The sequence below is a fragment of the Plodia interpunctella genome, chromosome Z (genome assembly GCF_027563975.2).
Source record: "Plodia interpunctella isolate USDA-ARS_2022_Savannah chromosome Z, ilPloInte3.2, whole genome shotgun sequence".
Classification (NCBI taxonomy): domain Eukaryota; kingdom Metazoa; phylum Arthropoda; class Insecta; order Lepidoptera; family Pyralidae; genus Plodia; species Plodia interpunctella.
The window spans coordinates 12,359,583-12,377,810 of record NC_071324.2 but is presented as its reverse complement, the minus strand read 5'-3'; the positions used below and the strand labels follow the sequence as shown (position 1 = coordinate 12,377,810).

The 18,228-nt window shown below is 35.2% G+C and overlaps 3 protein-coding genes across 9 annotated transcripts in view; 2 read left to right on the top strand and 1 right to left on the bottom strand.

The window, feature by feature from the left end:
- LOC128683312 (F-actin-monooxygenase Mical-like) overlaps positions 1-6,864 on the top strand; it is a 48,687-nt gene extending 41,823 nt beyond the window's left edge. For all 6 annotated transcript variants that reach the window (XM_053768796.1, XM_053768795.1, XM_053768798.1 and 3 more), the window contains one exon: positions 1,010-6,864. In XM_053768796.1, coding sequence (XP_053624771.1) covers positions 1,010-1,043 — 34 coding nt within the window. In that variant the 3' untranslated portion in view covers positions 1,044-6,864. The remainder of the gene's footprint in view (positions 1-1,009) is intronic.
- A 3,085-nt stretch (positions 6,865-9,949) lies between these two features.
- Positions 9,950-18,228, top strand: part of LOC128682957 (uncharacterized protein) — a 40,999-nt gene continuing 32,720 nt past the window's right edge. For both annotated transcript variants that reach the window (XM_053768044.1, XM_053768045.1), the window contains exon 1: positions 9,950-10,098. In XM_053768044.1, coding sequence (XP_053624019.1) covers positions 10,056-10,098 — 43 coding nt within the window. In that variant the 5' untranslated portion in view covers positions 9,950-10,055. The remainder of the gene's footprint in view (positions 10,099-18,228) is intronic.
- On the bottom strand, positions 10,959-11,589 carry LOC128682959 (NADH dehydrogenase [ubiquinone] 1 beta subcomplex subunit 10-like). Its single transcript, XM_053768047.1, has one exon. The coding sequence runs from the start codon at positions 11,510-11,512 to the stop codon at positions 11,048-11,050; it is 465 nt and encodes a 154-aa protein (XP_053624022.1). The 5' UTR covers positions 11,513-11,589; the 3' UTR covers positions 10,959-11,047.

Below are 18,228 nucleotides of genomic sequence, written 5' to 3'. Positions count from 1 at the left end.
AGTGTTCTTACCCATCTGCCTTCCCATAGTATATAGGAATTGTACACACCTACGATTCGATAAAAGTTGTATAAGCATCACGAAAAGGGGCGTGGCTTATTTCGTTGTCAAAGATATTGGATAAATGTAGTCTCATTGTTTTTGCTATGTGATCCAACAACGGTTGTTATTTCCTAAACGGATTTACCTTCACCTGGGTTAGGTATTGTAGTACCACTCACATCGTAGCACATCTATATTGTGCACTCGGCACCGCCCGCCGGCACCAGGACGCTTCTCTCAATAGGTCCTTTTTAGGCACCTTAAGCAATATTTAAATGGATTTGTTATATTTGTCACACATGATTTTTAACATATTTTTGGAAATAATAATGAGATGAAACAATTCTGGGACCGAGCGGGAATTGAATCCGCGCCCCTGTCTGTCCGCGACAGTGCTTTTGACCACTGAGCTATCGAGACCGTGCCAGTTCGGCTGAATTAATTCATCTCTTTACGTCTTACGCCGACGTACAGTATTTTCATTGGAGAGTAGTAGGTACTCTTAACCTTGAGCAATATACCGCTCTAGCCATTTTTGCGCGTAACCCCCATGCCCAGGTTCATTCCCACCTGGGAGCCCTTTGAGGTTTGGTAGCTGTAAGGTCCTTGCGACTGTCGCCATATTTCCTCCGATTAAGCAGTAAAGGTCGACGTAGAATCACAGATTGTTCAATTCAATATTAATTTATTCACTTAACCAAGATATATACAAGATATATGCTACTAGATGTTGCCCGGGGCTTCGCTCCCGTGGGAATTTTTATGTTTAAATGTAGCCTATAGCAATTTCTAGTACCTTTCCAATGGTGAAATATTTTTTTAAATCGGTTCGATAGTTTCGGAGATTGCCCGCCTCAAACATACATAGTCACAAACGCTTACCTCTTTATAATAGTAATAGTAGTAGTCGTGTGTTTTTTATTTATTTTTTGCAATTATTTTGTCATCCATATTTATTTCCTTACAGAAGGCGCACGGCCGGCGGTAGACTCGGGGATTAACCGAAACATCTTCCTCGTAAACTTCTAACCGAGCTTCACACGTAATCGACTGTCTTATACCACAAACAGAAGCACACCAATCCAAACTTGTATGTTCGAGTTACATTGCGTGCTCAGACAACTCTTCATAGACACATATAGTTGTCAGCACGCAATGTAACGGGAACCGCAATCACCTCAGTATGTCACCTATTTAATAGTACCTAACTGAGTGAATTCGCAACTAGTGGCGAAGGGGTGGTAAAGGTTAACCTCCAAAGAAAAAACACAATCGTGAAGTTTTCTTTAGAAATAAAATTGCTACACTAGCGCCCCTAGCGGCTAATTCATTAACCTTATCGTACAGTAATCATTCGGCTTCATGGCAAAAATTGTCATGTTCTCCATGTTCAAGTTATGTCTATCGTTCTATTATTTAACTTATAAGAGTAAATAAATTACTTAGTGAGGTAATTGACCGAATTAGGGTGCTACCATGAAACATAAAACACGTACCTAGCGCGTCATTACCACACGTTCTCACATATTTTACACGTTACGTAAAAGATACAGCAACGTGTGTTAGTAGCGTGATACGTGTTTATATGTTCCGCGGTAGCCGTTCAGGACCAGACTCGATGGGATACGAGTTTGAGTTTCACACCACAGAAATAAAGGTATCCGCTTATGAAGCAAAATTAAAATATTTTGATACTTGCAATTAGTTGATACTATGTTGGTGGCTACATCGACAGTCAAGCTTTAATGTCACTTGATTTTTTTTCTTTTTTTATTAGTACACTTTATATGAATCTAGACTTTATCTCCATCGCAATAGAGTTGTGATCGGTCTGGCATAGTAGCCTATATCTTAATGTTATTGAAATCTAATCTAAAATTAAGTAGTACATTTTGTATGTAATCTTTTATTTACATCCTTAGTTTTAAATAGAGAAATGGCTCGATTGTATTGGTTTGTAGATTAAAATCATTATTATTTTCACTATTATATAAATTTATATACTTTTATATATGTTACATCGAAACCCTGAAATGTCGTGTAAAATTAGGTGCAGTCACATTTCAGAGTTTACCGTTCACATGTAAATATTTACGAATTTCGATTGTTTGTTTTGATATGCAATCACAAAATCATTTATTACCGTGGATTGTAACGTAGCGTCTCTATTTAATACTAATCGATCACTATGTGTAATAAAGCTTTACTTTATAGTTTAATTTGGCCTCAGTGCCGTTGTTCGTCACAAAAACGTATTCGTCCGGATACGGACAATTCCCCTCATTGGGCAAACGGTGTGCTAGATATGCCAAAAGTTACATATTTATAATGTATAGTTATATGTGCTGCTGTAAATGTATAGAGATTTAAACATAACGCCTTGTGGCTTATATTGTAATGCTGCACGTTTTAATTGATAAATATTTTGCCGTCGTATGTGAGTTGTGGTTGTATCAGACGAGCTACAAGTCTGGTTATAAAGAGTAGAATACAATGGGCGCTGTGTCCTCTTGGCTGACAACGCTGGGCGGTCATCAATGAGCATTCTATTCGGACATAGTCATAGAAAAGTTTATTTGTGTTGCCACAAATAACAACGTAAGAAACGAATAAAAAACTTAGTGTGCGTAGCTTTCGACACGTTAGTACAGAAACCACGATTTGGTGTTGCAATAGCAAAAAATCGTTTTCTACTCTTTAAACTTAAACTGTAATGCTCATTCTATCCCACTCTGTATAACCGTACCGTCAACTTAGTTGACGACTTAAAAATCTCGTGTAATTTTAATTAGTTGAGTCAAATAATTATACTGAAAAGTAATTTTAAACGAGATTTTTAGTAATCGCGCTGTACTGTCTCCTTACAAGATGTGTAAACGAAGTGATCAATGTGAAATTGACAATTAGGCGTTTTGTACATAAGTGTTCAATGTAATATAAAGCATCTGTCTCAAAATATCGACTTTCAGGTTAGAATGAACTCAGTAGTGATCGGAAATAATTTCGACATTGGTTATTAATAGCGGTAGCTCTGTTGTTAGTTCGGTTAACCGTACTAGTGCAACTTTTGAATAAAAGTGAGGAAATATTGCTTTAAAAACATTATTAACTCAATAAATACAAATTTTATTCTTGTATTATCCTTCATTAAACTTTCGATTCGGCGGCCTGTGACGTCACGCGCTTCCAATTTAGCCAACGAGTGCGCTGTATATTTCTTATCATATAAAATGTACATTTATTTTTTGTATGGGACGAGTAGGTTAGTTAACAAAATTAGTAGCGTGTTGACTGCAATCGTGATCTAGCTTTTACACGAAGCTTACATTAAATGATGTGGGTATATTGTGGTGGGTGTATTACGTGTTATAATTTATGAAAAATTATACTCTGTGTAATCATTTTGTATAATAGGTATAAAAAACAGTTTGGTTACAGATTGCGTTCGCTTATTCGATCAATAGTTTAAATTGGGTGTTTATGATAAATTTTAAAAAGTTTATTTGTTTGTAATAACTTACATTGTACAAAAACAAGTACATAAATTCTAGCTAACACAATAATCCCATATAGGAAATAATGTTCATTGTCAATTCGTTTGACACATTCAGACGAAGCCAGTGAAAGCCAGCGCTGGCCGCCACTGGTTCGGTTTGGATATACAGTGAGAATGTTGTCAACACGCCCCTATGTCGGGCGAGTAGAAAGATAGCTTTGTCCATATTTACCAAACAAGCGCTTTCTTACCCCCCTAGATTAATGCCATTATCAATAGATAAATATTTATAGATATTTTCGCTACACGTTTAACGAATACGACGACCTCTGTAGCCTAATGGTCATCACGCCGGACTACACTGGAGGTCCCGGGTTCTATCCCCGGTTAGGTCAAGATGGAAAATGATATTTTTCAGATTGACCTAAGTCTTACATGTTTATCTATATATTGTGTTATAAAACATAGTATCGTTGTATCCCATAACACAAGTCTCGAACTTTGGTTGGGGCTAACTATATATATATATATATATATATATATATATATATATATTATCTATTATTGAACAATGTATAGTTTCAACGAACGTCCTTATGGTTCAGTTTATTTTTTAATCATCACATATGGGAAATGTCATTGATTGGAGAGCTCGCTTCAGTCTATTCAATATTGACGTGAATACTTACCAAGATAAATAATTCTCCATTTCTTATTAAAACTTTCAGTATAGGTTTAAGATTTTTTTTATTTCATTTTTATACATAAGTATTTGTTAATCAAACTGAGACTAGGACTAAAATCTTTATATCATATTTAATAACCCCATAAAAAATAATATGTGCCTAAGAGATTTTGTCCATATTAAAGTACAGTTATTGACATAAAAATGTATAAACGAATCGTTTTGAGTTACCTAATATATGTTGAGTGTTTACGTCTGAGTGTTAAACAGAAAGTATTTTTATACGACTGTATAATAGTTTACCCGTAAGATGATTACTTATTCATATCAGTGAAATCGGAAGCAATATACCTAGTAACTTGAGTGACATGCCACATATATATCTATTTATATACCCAGTACATAGACCGCATAGCGTCCTCTGATTCTGATTGGTGGATCACCACTACATAATAAATATAACATCGCTAATAGTTTGAAGTAACCAACGAGTGAGCGAGGCTCCTAGGATTTGAACAAAAAGCCGTTACACATTTAATTTGATTAATACATGTTTATATACGGATCCAGTTTTAATCCAGTTGCTGGCTTAATGTAAATTAAGCCGAGTAAAATTTGCGAGAAATATGAGACGCTGTCAAAATGAACTCAACCCGTGCGCAGCGCTTTGCGCCGCGACCCGTCACACGTGCTTATATATCATGCCTTATGATAAATAAATAGTCTGCATATTGTGTAAAGAGGATAGTTTATTGTTTACCATGTTTTCAATGCAATCAATTTACCTACGCGAAGTGTGCAGTGAAGTAATTAAAACAATTGCAAATATTGATAGAAATCTTTAGTCATATATCTATCTAATAGTTTATTTACAGATACAAACATTTTTTTTTTCAATATCTCGTAAATTATAAAGAGAACACTCGACTTATGACTTAGCTTATCGTATTGACATTGCACTTGTATATTTAATATATATATATATATTTTTTAATATAAATCTTAGTAAAACTATGTCTAAGTTTTTATTTAAGAATTAGAGGGCCGTATATGTGGGCTTACTAATCGCTCGTATTTAAAAAAAAAACCTAAGTTAGTACCTAATAATATATTTTTTTACCAGTATCGCTAAGTTGCAAGTTATATATGTCATGAATACAGGCTTGGTTTCCACTGGGACTTGTAAATATTTGTCAAAGAATCAGTTCGACAATACGTAGTATCAAAGTGGATAATAAAAATGCTGCGACGCAAATAAAAATGTGCCACACGATTTAAACACGTAAGAAAGTAGTATTGGAAACGGCAACTATGAAAGTTTGTGATTTTGTTGAAATATAAATTAGTGAACAATAAAATTGTGAAATTATTATATCTTCTTACGACTTGGCTGACATAAATGATTCAAATTTTATTGAAACTATAAGTACACTTAGCTTATGGTTTGATACAATCTGAAGGAAAAACATACTTAGTGAATATCACGTCGCTTACGTACCTCTATATATAGTGTAGATCAGTGCCACAAAGTTATATAACTCATACAATATTCATAAAATAGTTTTATTTTTTCTAGTCTTATCTTGTAGCCCCACTGCTGGGAGAAGCCTTCCCATTTATGCTACCATAACTATCGATCCAATGTTTAGAAAATAAAAAATAAAAGTTTAATTAAGCCACAAATGTTATTTAAGTACGTAGAAGCGGATTCAACCCTAATAACTTTTATCCCTGTGGATGATAAAAAATAATTTTTACATATATATACATACATTTTCGATTATTATTTTTTTACGATTGTGTAATTTTGTGGCTCTGGGAAATAAATTCGCGAGCCTGAAAGGCTTATATTATTTTTATTTCTGTTGTTTTTTTTTTGTTTTCTAAATGCGCTTGACCGCTGAACTCTTGACGGAGATTCGTTATATAGTTGTGTTTGTTTTGTACTCAGTTTACCTTTCGTCTTCCAGGAGTTTTGATATTGTCTTGAATTACGTTTATGATCTAGATGCGTAGATCTCTCTCCAAAACTACCTTTAAAATTTCACAATGAAATTAATGAGGGGCGGCTGTAGCAGGTACAGTCAACAGCACATAAAGCTATTCAAAATCATTACAAATCCTCTGTACTTACATATGTAGGGGTATTTTGAAATGCAGTTGACTGTAAATTATGTTTACACTGTATCAAATAATATTAAACCCACTTGATGTATTAAATGCAATAAATGTAATCACTAACCGTTACCTTAGTGGCGTAAACTTGTTGAATATACCATAAATCATGAATTCAAAAAACAGTACGCCAGTCTCCACGCTACTCCTCGAGAATTTCCTTTTGAAAATTGAAAGGCAAAAAAAAAATACCATAAAAATATTTAGAATAAGAACAAGCCAGGTTTTGGTACCTTAATATGTATTTTTTTTTGTTTTTATACTTGCAATTAAGTCTGTCCTAATGTAAAGAAATATCAGTTTACTTTGTCTTGAACTCTCAAACGCAGTTAAGTCCGGCGGCTTGAAGACGACAAGCCAATATAACATTTGAGATAAGCCTATGCAAGGTTCTACATAAATCGATGTACCTCCTTTTGTACGGTTAAGTAATTCGAAATAACTAATACAAAAGTAATATATTATATTTTGATGTTTTATTTTTCCTGTGGTGCTCCTCGATAATAATGGAAAAAGAAGCGGTGGTGGTGTAATGGTTAAGACGCCCGCCTGTGGATCGAAAGGTCTCAGGTTCGTATCATACTCGTACCATTTCAGTTTGTATACCAATCTGACTCATATATAGCCGTTTTTTTGACTCGTCCACCAATAAAGTCTCACCAGTCTCATAGACCACCACTTGCTTCCGGTGAAGGAAAACATCGTGAGGAAACCTGCACACTGGTTGACTGTTTTGCCCCTAGTGTGTATACGACCACCTGCCACTAGATGGCGGTAAGTAATCGTAAAGTCATGTCAGAAGCCTTTAGGCGACTTGTATAAAATCTGACACCTGTGTTAGCAATAACACGCTTGATATTATGATGATGGAAAAAGAAAGTATCTACATACTTGTAACATATAAAACGCGTTAGACGAAAGATTTTTTAAATATGACTTAATTAGTTTTGCCAAGAGAATATGAACTTAATTCAGCAGTTACGATATTCAACAGTTATACAACTTCAAAAATAACACTACTGTGTGTTATTTTTGAAGTTTCCATTATTATACTACTACATATACATATTATACTTTTTTAAAGTTAAAAAAAGTTGAGAACCGCTGCGCTTTAAACACGGCGAAAAGAGACAGTGTTTATGATAAGCTTAGTCACGGCGACCCGACGTGCACGACATCGCTTGTGTCGCCGAATATGACTCGAAGTAAAAGTTATATCCGTTCTGAAATGATAGAAAATTATAATGTAAGTGATACTCGACATACTTCACGGGTTCCGTAGTTCACAAGCAACAAAGTTTTGCATATCAAGAAACCCTATATTTTTTTCTTAAGGCAGTACAGGCACAGATTACATAATACCCCAGTACTACAAGTTCATTATGGGTAATGCTCATGTCCCATTGCGCTTTACCACTTGTAGCTAGTTGATGAAGGATCTAGGGATCTTCTTGGGGAAAATATAATTAGATTTTTAATGACAATTAACCGTAGCAAGTTATCTTTTAAAATCGGAAATGGCTCCTGAATCCATCCTACTAATATTACAAATGCGAAAGTTTGTGAGGATGTATGTGTATGTTTGTAAATCTTTCACGCAAAATCTACTGATTGTTACGAAATTTGGTACACGGGTAGAATAGTAAACCTGGAATAACACAGGGTACTTTTAATCCCAAAATTCGTTGCGGCTAGTATCTACGCAATAAATTCATTTAATATAGCATAATTATGTCATTTGTATAGATTTCTTTAGTTTTCAACATGGAATTAGTAGGTACTACGGTAGTACATACCTAAGACTAATTTAATTAATAATCCATAATGATTTTCACTAATAATAAAAGAAATGTTTTTAAGCAGGTTTTCGTCTTTATGAAGACCCCTTTTTATTTTTATAGGCTTATCCAGAATTCTTATGGTACGAAGCACAGCCCTGATATGACAAACAACCACAATTAAACTGAGCCGGTAAGGACAGCAAGGTCAGGTGAACGTGTGGGACACCTGTGTACTATCACTACATTCCAACGCGTCCCATACCAACCGTAAAAGGGGCATCAATCGAACATTATTAGATACCTTTAACAACTATAATTGTCACATTATCAAATTTGAATCTTATAATAAAGGAGCGATGGGTCAATTTCGCTTTTCCCGGTTGTTATGGTCCCAAGAATGTTAGAAGCACTTTTCCTTATCCTTACTTAGGCTGGACTGATTATGGTTTTGGGTTAATAGCTCGCCTTAAGTGGTGGCGTTTTGGTGCATTTGTGAATGTCAAGACGACGCGGTCACTTCTGGTTTTAAACCGACTTCCCCATACATTTTTCGTAAGTACATACGTATGTAATTGATACACCATTCGGTCTCGTCCTCTTCTAAATATAATTAAGGTACCATCGTAGTCTAAACTAAACTTGAAATCAATAGTGATCCCGCCATTTTGACGTATCATAACATAACAAAGTACCTACCTACTGATTCCATGATGTCGAATTGTCGACAGAGAGTAAGTAGGTACTTTGCGCCTATGTTAGTTTAGTAAGATCTATCAAAAAAATTTGACATTTCCACCCTGTAGCTTGGAAGAGGGAAATTTTATGTTCATGACGCGAAAGAAAGAAAGAAAGAAAGAAAGAAAGAAAGAAAGAAAACATTTATTTGCCAAAAACATGAGTACAAATAGACAAATTGATGTCAAAATGAATTAGACCTACACGTTTTACCGAATATAGGTATGCAAATATAAATAATACAGAGGAGCATGCTATCCACTACAAATCCAAAACAAAAAAAGAATTATAATGTATACTAGCCCTAAATTCTATCCGAGTCTATCATCAAAGAAATTATTTAAAGTATAATAACATTTATAAGTTAATAAATACTTGAGGTGCTTTTTAAATAGATTTAAATGTAAGCTTTTATATTGATTTGGAATTTTGTTCTAAAAAAGCTCGAAATGTGCGCGCGCGCATGAGTTACTAAGTAAATAGAATGAACTTATTATAGGTAATGATAGGTTTATTCTATTTACTTAGTATATATTATACCTAATTTTAATATTATCTAATGTATTAAGTTATTCATATAATGAAACAGTAGTACTTACTGCCAATGGTTTTATAACTGTGGTTACCTACTGCTTGCTACTTGAATGGAGGTTGGATTCAAGTTTAGGAGAAGCATAATTATATGAGGTATTATTTATTACCATAAAGATAGTTGGCACCGATCTCCACTCAATACGTAAGTAGGTAGCAGATGTCTTACTTTGTTATTACTCAAATATTTTTTGGAAGTAAGTAAAGTTTTTGCAATACTATTAATTTTAGTTTGTGTTTTCCAGCAACTAGCAAAAAAGAATTAAACCAATCGTTGCAAACGAGGTTCATATTGAATATATGGTCCTATGGCTTATTGAACAACACTATATTCGTGTAAACTGTGTACAAATTACATCTGGAACCTCTATTCGCTTCGCGCTCTTCATTAGCCTTGCATGTGGTGGTGGGGTGGCGATGCGGTGCGCGCGCGCACCTGTCGCTGCCACCGGCTTCAGTCCAACGTCGTCCGTCGCGAGAGTCGCGCGCCATGACAGCGCATTATACTAATACATCGTCGCGAGTGTCCTGACGGAACTGTGTTACTGACATGGATGTGATATATTTGTGGTTTTCATTTCTCTTGTTGCAAGGTAAGTACGTCTATAATTATACCATATTTAAATTTGAAAGTTACGTGTTAAAAAGTATACAAATTTATTTTGAGACAAATATACCTATAGGTACTTAATTTTACAAAAGTTAAGATTGTTTACATGCTGTTATGAAAACAAAAATTGTTTGCATCTGTAACTGGCGGAGATGCACCAAGCAAGCATCTCTGAGCGTCAACTTAACAAGTACTTAGTTATATCTGGGTCACCATTCGCTTCCAACTTTCCTACTGTACTGTCTCTTGGCAGTTTTCGAGAAATCATATCTCTATGAGACATTTATGATTATCAGCACTGTAGTAACACTATACCTACTAGTGATATAACCACTTTCTAGTTAAAAAATATATGTTGTAAGTAATTAGTAAAATTATGAAATAGATTAGCATAGCGAGTGTAATAGGATTATATTATGAGGAGTGATGAGAGATTGTATATCTTAATAATACTTACCTACCTCATTTCAAGTTTTACAGTAGGCACAATAACAGATGAGGCAATAAGAAACAGGTCATTCCTTTGCCTTTGTGATAACAGACAGACTTCTTTGCAGACAGATAAAAACAATAGCTGTACACCTATTTCCAGTGTATTTCTATGTAATGAAAATCGTTTTATTGACAATAGTTTATATACAGTATGCACATCTATATTATAAGGCGCCAATCGCGTAGTTTCGGTATAAAAAGCACCCTGTGTTGTCCAAGGTACCTCAATACAGCTGCTACCTCAATACCAAATTTCACAAAAAATGGCGCAGCCTTTCGAGCGTAGGAGTAGTATCAAACATTACAAACTTTCGCCTTCATAATTTTAGGTAATACATTCAAACACAATAATTTCCAAACATAACTAATAATTATTTAATTCGACAAATATCTGTAGTTATCTAATAATACAATTCAATTAGCTACAATCTAGTCTAAATTTATTTTCTGGTTTGGTCCGAAAGTTGCCCGTAACGCTTTTCGAAAATCATGCGATGTTTCTGCTTCATGTAGGCTTTCCTCGCGTCGCCGTTAGCGCCGAGGTCGCCATATTTGATGAACCAGCACTCTTCCGCGTCTTGGTACCTCTCTAGCACCTCTTTACACGCCGACAAGTGATCAGGGGATTCGTAGAGCATGCAGTCCTCGTACCGTGAGCGGAGGATGTTCAGTATTTCAGAATCCACCTTTTTATCACGAAGGAACTGCGCGTTCGCTTCGAAGTCGCACACGGCATCGTCCACGTAGCACTGGTCGATGGTGGGCACCCGCCGGTACTTCTGGTGGTACCAGGGGTACTGCTGTTGGTTGGGGACCACGATGTTGTCTCGGAACCAGGTCACCGGCGCGTCCAGTGTACAGTACAAACTACTCATAAAAGCCCGGAATAAATTTTCATCTGACATGACTTAAGCTCACTGCTTTTTATTAATGAATTAAATATACGGAAAACATGAAAACCTTTTTTGTTGACATTAACCTCAACGTGACAAATGGAAGCTGTCACAGCATTTAAAAATATTAAGTAGTAGACAGCCTTGCAAAACAGGCAATCCATTTGGGCTCAGAAAAATATAATATCTGCCTCCCTCGAGATCTTAAACAAATAGCTCAAACAACATTATACATGCATTGGAGTTCCTTCTGGTTAAATAATGCACATAAAGCGAAACATTTTTCAAAGATTCAACCTGACATTCCTCTCAAACCCTGGTGCAATAAATACCTCTCCATCTACAAACACCTCACTTGTACTATTATTAGACTCCGCACAGGTCATGCATGCTCCCCGGTAGGTATTTCTAGCTAAAATAAGTATTAAAGACAACTCGCTATGTGAATGCGGCCTAGACGAGGAGGGTACACCTGATCACATATTTTTTGAATGCTCAAATTTTTTTCTATCTCTATACGACTTGCCCCATTATGTCCCAAGACCTGTAAATATGCAATTTCTATTAACATTAGTTTTCTCCCCATTTATAATTATATTGGCAAAATTTATACAAAATAATAATATCTACTTATAATTTTTATTTACTTTATCCGCATGTAAGTATGTATGTATAATATATTTATATACTTTTATATTTTAGGTTACACACTGAACCGTGTTTCATATATCATTATAACATATTATACTCCGTGTCAATCTCAACCTTGACGTTGGCAAAATCATCGTTTTGGCGAACGATGGAACCATGAAATTAAAAAAATATATATTAAAAAATATAAATGTTAAAGATTTTAGGTTGAAATCTGTAATGAATTAATGAATGAATCTAAACCATGACTCATGGATTTAGTAAGTATTTGTAGTACCTGCTAATTCCACGCCATGATTCATATTCGTTAGTAACACATATCTATGGTTAGTAAAATATCATAATAAAAATTAAATTCAAATAATATAATGTTTGTTAATAATGTAATGTTTTTATACCTACTAATTCCATGGAGAAAACTTACATATAAGTATTATGCCTGTTTACGTTAATGCTAACAAAAACTAATGGTTTTTTCCCACGACGTCGTCCCCAGGCGACGGGCTCCCCTCATTTTGGGAGGAAGTCCAGAGCCCTGACTTCCGTAGGGTAACAAACAAAGACTGACTCAACTCACCTGTCTTAATTTTAAACTACTGAAACCTGGCTATATTTTATTTCTCATCTCAAAAATCAAAAAGTAACAAAATCTTATGTAACGTTATGGTTTATGGTAAATAATAATATGTTATAAATAATATAATAGGTCAAATCAATTTTTTTTTTCAAATTTTTGTCTGCATATTTATTTGCGCATCACGCTAAAAACTATTTCATTTAAATTAGATCAACAATTCCATCTAAATTAGAATTACAATCTGAGATATTGATATCGCGCGTCCGCTTATAACTTCGCGAATGCACGAAATAAACGCGGGTGAAGCCGCGGTCAAAAGTTAGTTTATAAATAAACATTGTCACTTGACACATAAGCAAAATTGATATCCTAGGCCCGCGGTATACGGGCGTCCGCTCCCTGGAATGCGTTTACCTGCGCGAGCGCAAGGATACAAAAAGTGGAATGCAAACGCCGGTGAATATAGCGGGCCTGCCTCTGATGGACCGCGGTTTACAACATGACATAAGATAATAAATTAATTTAGAGATATATTGTGCAAATATTTTAGAGATATATTGTGCAATTTGTCTTGTGTTCGGTCCATGCTTCATCAAGCATAGATAGGCCAAACACAAGACAATGCAGCATATAAATAATGCAAGCATTTCAGTGTTTTTGACAAATCAATTGAGACTTCTCTCTTATTCCAAATGCTGGTTAGTCTAAAAGAACAGTCTATAACAAGGCAAAAAACTGTGGATGTGACGCCAAACTCGATTTTTCTAGAGCATTTCTGCCGACACGGCCACTGCGAGGTCTCCTCGTCGCACACTCAATCAGTTGAGGTCGGTCTGAATACTAAGTTAAGTGTATCAACCCTCTGGGTGGTACGTGCACGTGCACTGTACTGAGATGGAAGTCACTTGGACGTATCTTCTATATGTCTAACAACTTCAAACTTGTGATTTATAAATCTGTATCTTAACCTTTAATCTTGCTGCAACATACAACAAGAACCTTTTCTTACTTTTTGTTGATCTATCGGCTCTGCCAGATGTAGATCCATGTTTTAGCGTATGTATATTATCTATTTGGTAATTAGTTCCTATATCCTTGGACTATGTCGAAAGTGGAAATATGAACATTTCCACTTTCGATATAGTCCAAGGATTTCTTGTGTGCAACAGATTTTAATTTTTCATTTGTAAAATAGCCGCGGCCCGGCTTCGCTAGGGTTAAAGCATAATAAATTACACCGAAACCTTCCTTAGGAATCACACTATCTATTGATGAAGACCGCATAAAAATCCGACCATTGGTTTTTAAGTTTATCGCGTTCATACAGACGCGACAGATGAACTTGTTTTTATAATAAATTGAATATATTTAAAGTAAATTGTTGGCTGTGTCTGATCAGGTAACCAATGATAAAGAATTTTATAACTGTGTTCTAAAACGTCCTTCAAATAATAAAAAAAAAAACCTTATTTACGCGAAATATACTTACATATTCCTACAAAAATCTATTAAGAGTAAGCGAGAGCAACGTGGAAATCTGTGTCGTGTTTATTTGTATGTACACGTGTGGCATTTTTGAAATCGGACGATTTGTGAAATCATTAATATCGGAAAATATAATAATACTTCAGCACTTTCTGAATGAAAACTTAAACAATAAGTCATTACTGATGAATCAATACCGTATATTTCGGCTACAAGCTGAGACTTTCACTTGCATTCTGGGTACATTGGACTACTGAGTCATGTCGCGACCCCATTCCTTGACGACAGGTGACTGTAACTATGGTCGTACCTACTTTTTTGTTGTATACTGTCATCTGCAGTAACTACTTGTGATAAAAAATTTGAAAAAAAAAACTAAACACTCTAGTGAAACTATATCTGGGTTATGGAAATAAAATGAATGTCGATTCGTGAATTTTGATTTTTGCATTTTTACTTTATCGTACGTATGTTAAAAACAATATTTCAATATTTCCAGATTCATGTAGAAGCTTCAGATAGATTCCTGTGGAAGCTTTAGGTTTATAGTATAATATATTATGGTTTTACCCCGACCGAAGCCGGGCATCTAGTAATATTGCGAATGCGAAATGTTTGTTGATTTGTTACCTCTTCAAGCTTTATCTACTCAACCAATCTTCTTGAAATTTCGTTTGCATAAAGATGGTGCTAGGTAAATTTCACCTCGGAAAAACTCTGAATATTAATTGCTAACTATTTATATATATAGCTTTTGGCTGTTCTTTTATAACATACCTACCTTGAAGGTATTATCTGGGCAACAATCGCGTTACCCCACTCGATTGCCAGGGGAAGTTGCTTCACTACTACGTTGGTTAGGAGGCCTGTGCAATCTACTGGAATGTTCACATTACGATAATTAAAGTATATCATTCAAACTAATAGCGTTCATAACTATATATCTATACTATTATTATAAAGAGGTAATCCTCAAACATACAAACTCGCTAACGCTCCGAAACTAAAGAACCGATTTCAAAAATTCTTTCTGCATTAGAAAGGTACGTTATCCATATTTGCTATAGGTTATATGTTATCTCAAAATTCGCGAAGCCCCGGGCAAAATCTAGTCAAGAATATAAAGCTGACTCGAATACATAGAGAGTTTTGTTATTACTTAGCCATTCTGATGTCTTTACCTTCTGATACTAACCCATTTTTTTGGCACTTTCCATGATTAGGTGTGTTTTTTTTTCTAATAAGCTCTCTCTGTCATCAAGATGATTGCGATTAACCAGATAAATATGTAGATTTGTGTAAATATAGGTGCATATAAAATGCATTATATTTTAATAGCATGCGAGGTTATGAGATGAATCTGGAACAACCCTGCCAGCTGATCAGCCGGCGAATTCCCGTTGGGCTTGGGTACCAAACTGTAGTATTTTTGTAAATTAATTATCTAAGACATTTTTAATAAGTATTTTTGGAGGGATTGCTCGAAAATATCAATATTTTATTGAAAACTTTTCAATTAAATAATTTAGAATGAAATGTCTTAAGAATGGTAGAAAAACAATTTCAGATCTGGTTAGACAATCCTAAGAGGTGCGTCTGAGGATTTTGATTGTGTGTGATCTTGAAGTTCACGTCTGCAGGTCGACGACCCTAACCAAACTTGAGAAGTAAAAGTACGGCCAGGTGGAGAAAGTGTTCGTTAAGACGAGTAATTCGGACTCTGCAACCGTAGGAATTCGTATTTTAGTTTACCATGTTTGTTTACAAGCTGTATGTAGGCTTTTTGTCTTGGCATTCCTTCGATGAATAAATAGGCAGTTAAATACCTAGGAAGCCTGTCACACAATTTGATTGAAGCTTAACTTGGACGTAATAACACATTTTATATAGATTCCTAATCATCAAAGAGTTAAATCAACTCTTCGGGGTGTCGTCAAATATCATTATAAAGTAAACCTGATTAAGGTAATAACTTAAAAAGTTTAAATATTTTATTACTTGACCTCACTGCAACCTTTTGAATAAAATCTTTAATTTATGATCTTGAACAGGTTAGGCAGTCGGGTATCCCGATAAACTGACAGTATACATAATTAAATTAAGCATAATTAGGATGGGCAACGGTATCGAGCTGATTTGAATTTTATCCGGATTCCAGTGGACCTGGCGGTCACGAGGGTCACGGGCACGGTCAGGACAGTTTTTAGACCATCAGGTAGAAAAGATCGTAAAACGAGTGAAGATTTCTATAGCGAACATTGATTATATATCGAATATTCGTTTGTCATTCGGTATTCTGCATCTCTTCCACTATGTATTCGACCGAATATTTCGGTTTGCTATTTATTTATATTCGGTTTTGTATTTGATATTCGGTTATTTGCTGAAACCTCTATACGACACATCTTTAATTATAATCTCTGTCATTGACGTAATTTCATTAGTCTTTGCTTGCGATGATTCAAAGCGCACATCAGTTTAGATCAAGCATCGCAAGATCGCGCTCCGATGTTTGCATTGTTGATTATTGTTGTAATAGATTGTTTCAATAAGTGAATTGATATGTGAATACATGCCATACGGTGGAACACTAAATAGGCTTTGTAGTTTCCGAGTGATAATATCTTAACCAGCCGTTCCTCTTACCTGACCTTATTATAATATTTAATATAATATAATATTTACGGCAGTTCCGCCCGAGGCAAAATGTATCGGATGCGTTTGTCATACAAACTTTCACCCTGACCTCTGGTCTCTGGGGGTAACATTTTGAAAAAAAAGTATCCTATATTTGAACTCTTGATCTTAGTTAAAGATACGCATACCGGATTTCATCAAAAATAATTCAACTGTGAAAGCGTGACAGCCAGACTTACGCATTATAATAATATTGAAACACGGGCTAAGTTAATGCCGGCATCACACTATCGCCGAAAGCATAAACATTGTGTATTTTGTAACCAGCAATGTATGCCGAATCTGTCAAAAATCTGCGAACTTTTCCGCGATAGTGTAGAGCCGGCATAACACGGTTGGACCTTGACAAGTGTCCCTGGCTGGCAAGGCCCGGAAGCCCGTCGCACAGCCTCGTCCATCGCCCACGGCGCTCCGCCCCGACCCGGTTTCGCCTGATATAACTGCGCGTTGGACTCGTAACGGTGAAAGAATGTCGCCGCCCGCTACGGAGCTGAATGCCTTTACGATCTAAGTAGATGTTGGAAGCTAGATCGACAACAGATAACACGTATAGATTGGAAAAAATATTCCAGTAACATCAATATTATAAACAAGAATTTCAAAAACCATATTTCTGGCATATTTTTGGTTTGAAGACCCCTAGTAAGTATTTTGTTTTATTTATATTCAATGTGCAGAATTGGCCTGAATTGTTTGTATTTTTAAGTTAAAACAGAGGATAGGATTGTGGTGATTTTCGATGTGGATAGATACTAAGTCAATAGCCACGATTCTCATAAAGATTACGCAGTGTTATCATTGACTAATAACATAACTTTCAAATCCGTAAAAATGACTTAACACGCTATTCATCGCATCTGGGCGCTTTCTCATGACGCAATATAAGCGAGCGCATTCGTGCTTTTTCCTCTTAAATCGTGGCAGGTCCTGAGTAAGAAAAGAAATACTTGTATCTGCCCCATACATACATACAAATAAATTAAAAAAAAATCACTTTATGCTAAACATAGTATTACATTAGTTTAATATATTATAATATTTATTTTAATTTAAGAGATACAATTTGTAATAAAGGAATGTCTCAGGTTCTGTTATCTCCAATAATAGTTTGAAATAACGCTGATATTCAGACATCCCTGTCCATAGATCAAACAAAAAGGTAAAAAAGTACCAGGGTCCTTATTTATACTATTACCTATTATAAAGAGCGTTTGTGAGTTTGTATGTTTGAGGCGGGAAATCTCCGTAACTACCGAACCGATTTCAAACATTCTTTCAGCATTAGTAAGGTACATTATCCAAGATTGCTATATATTTT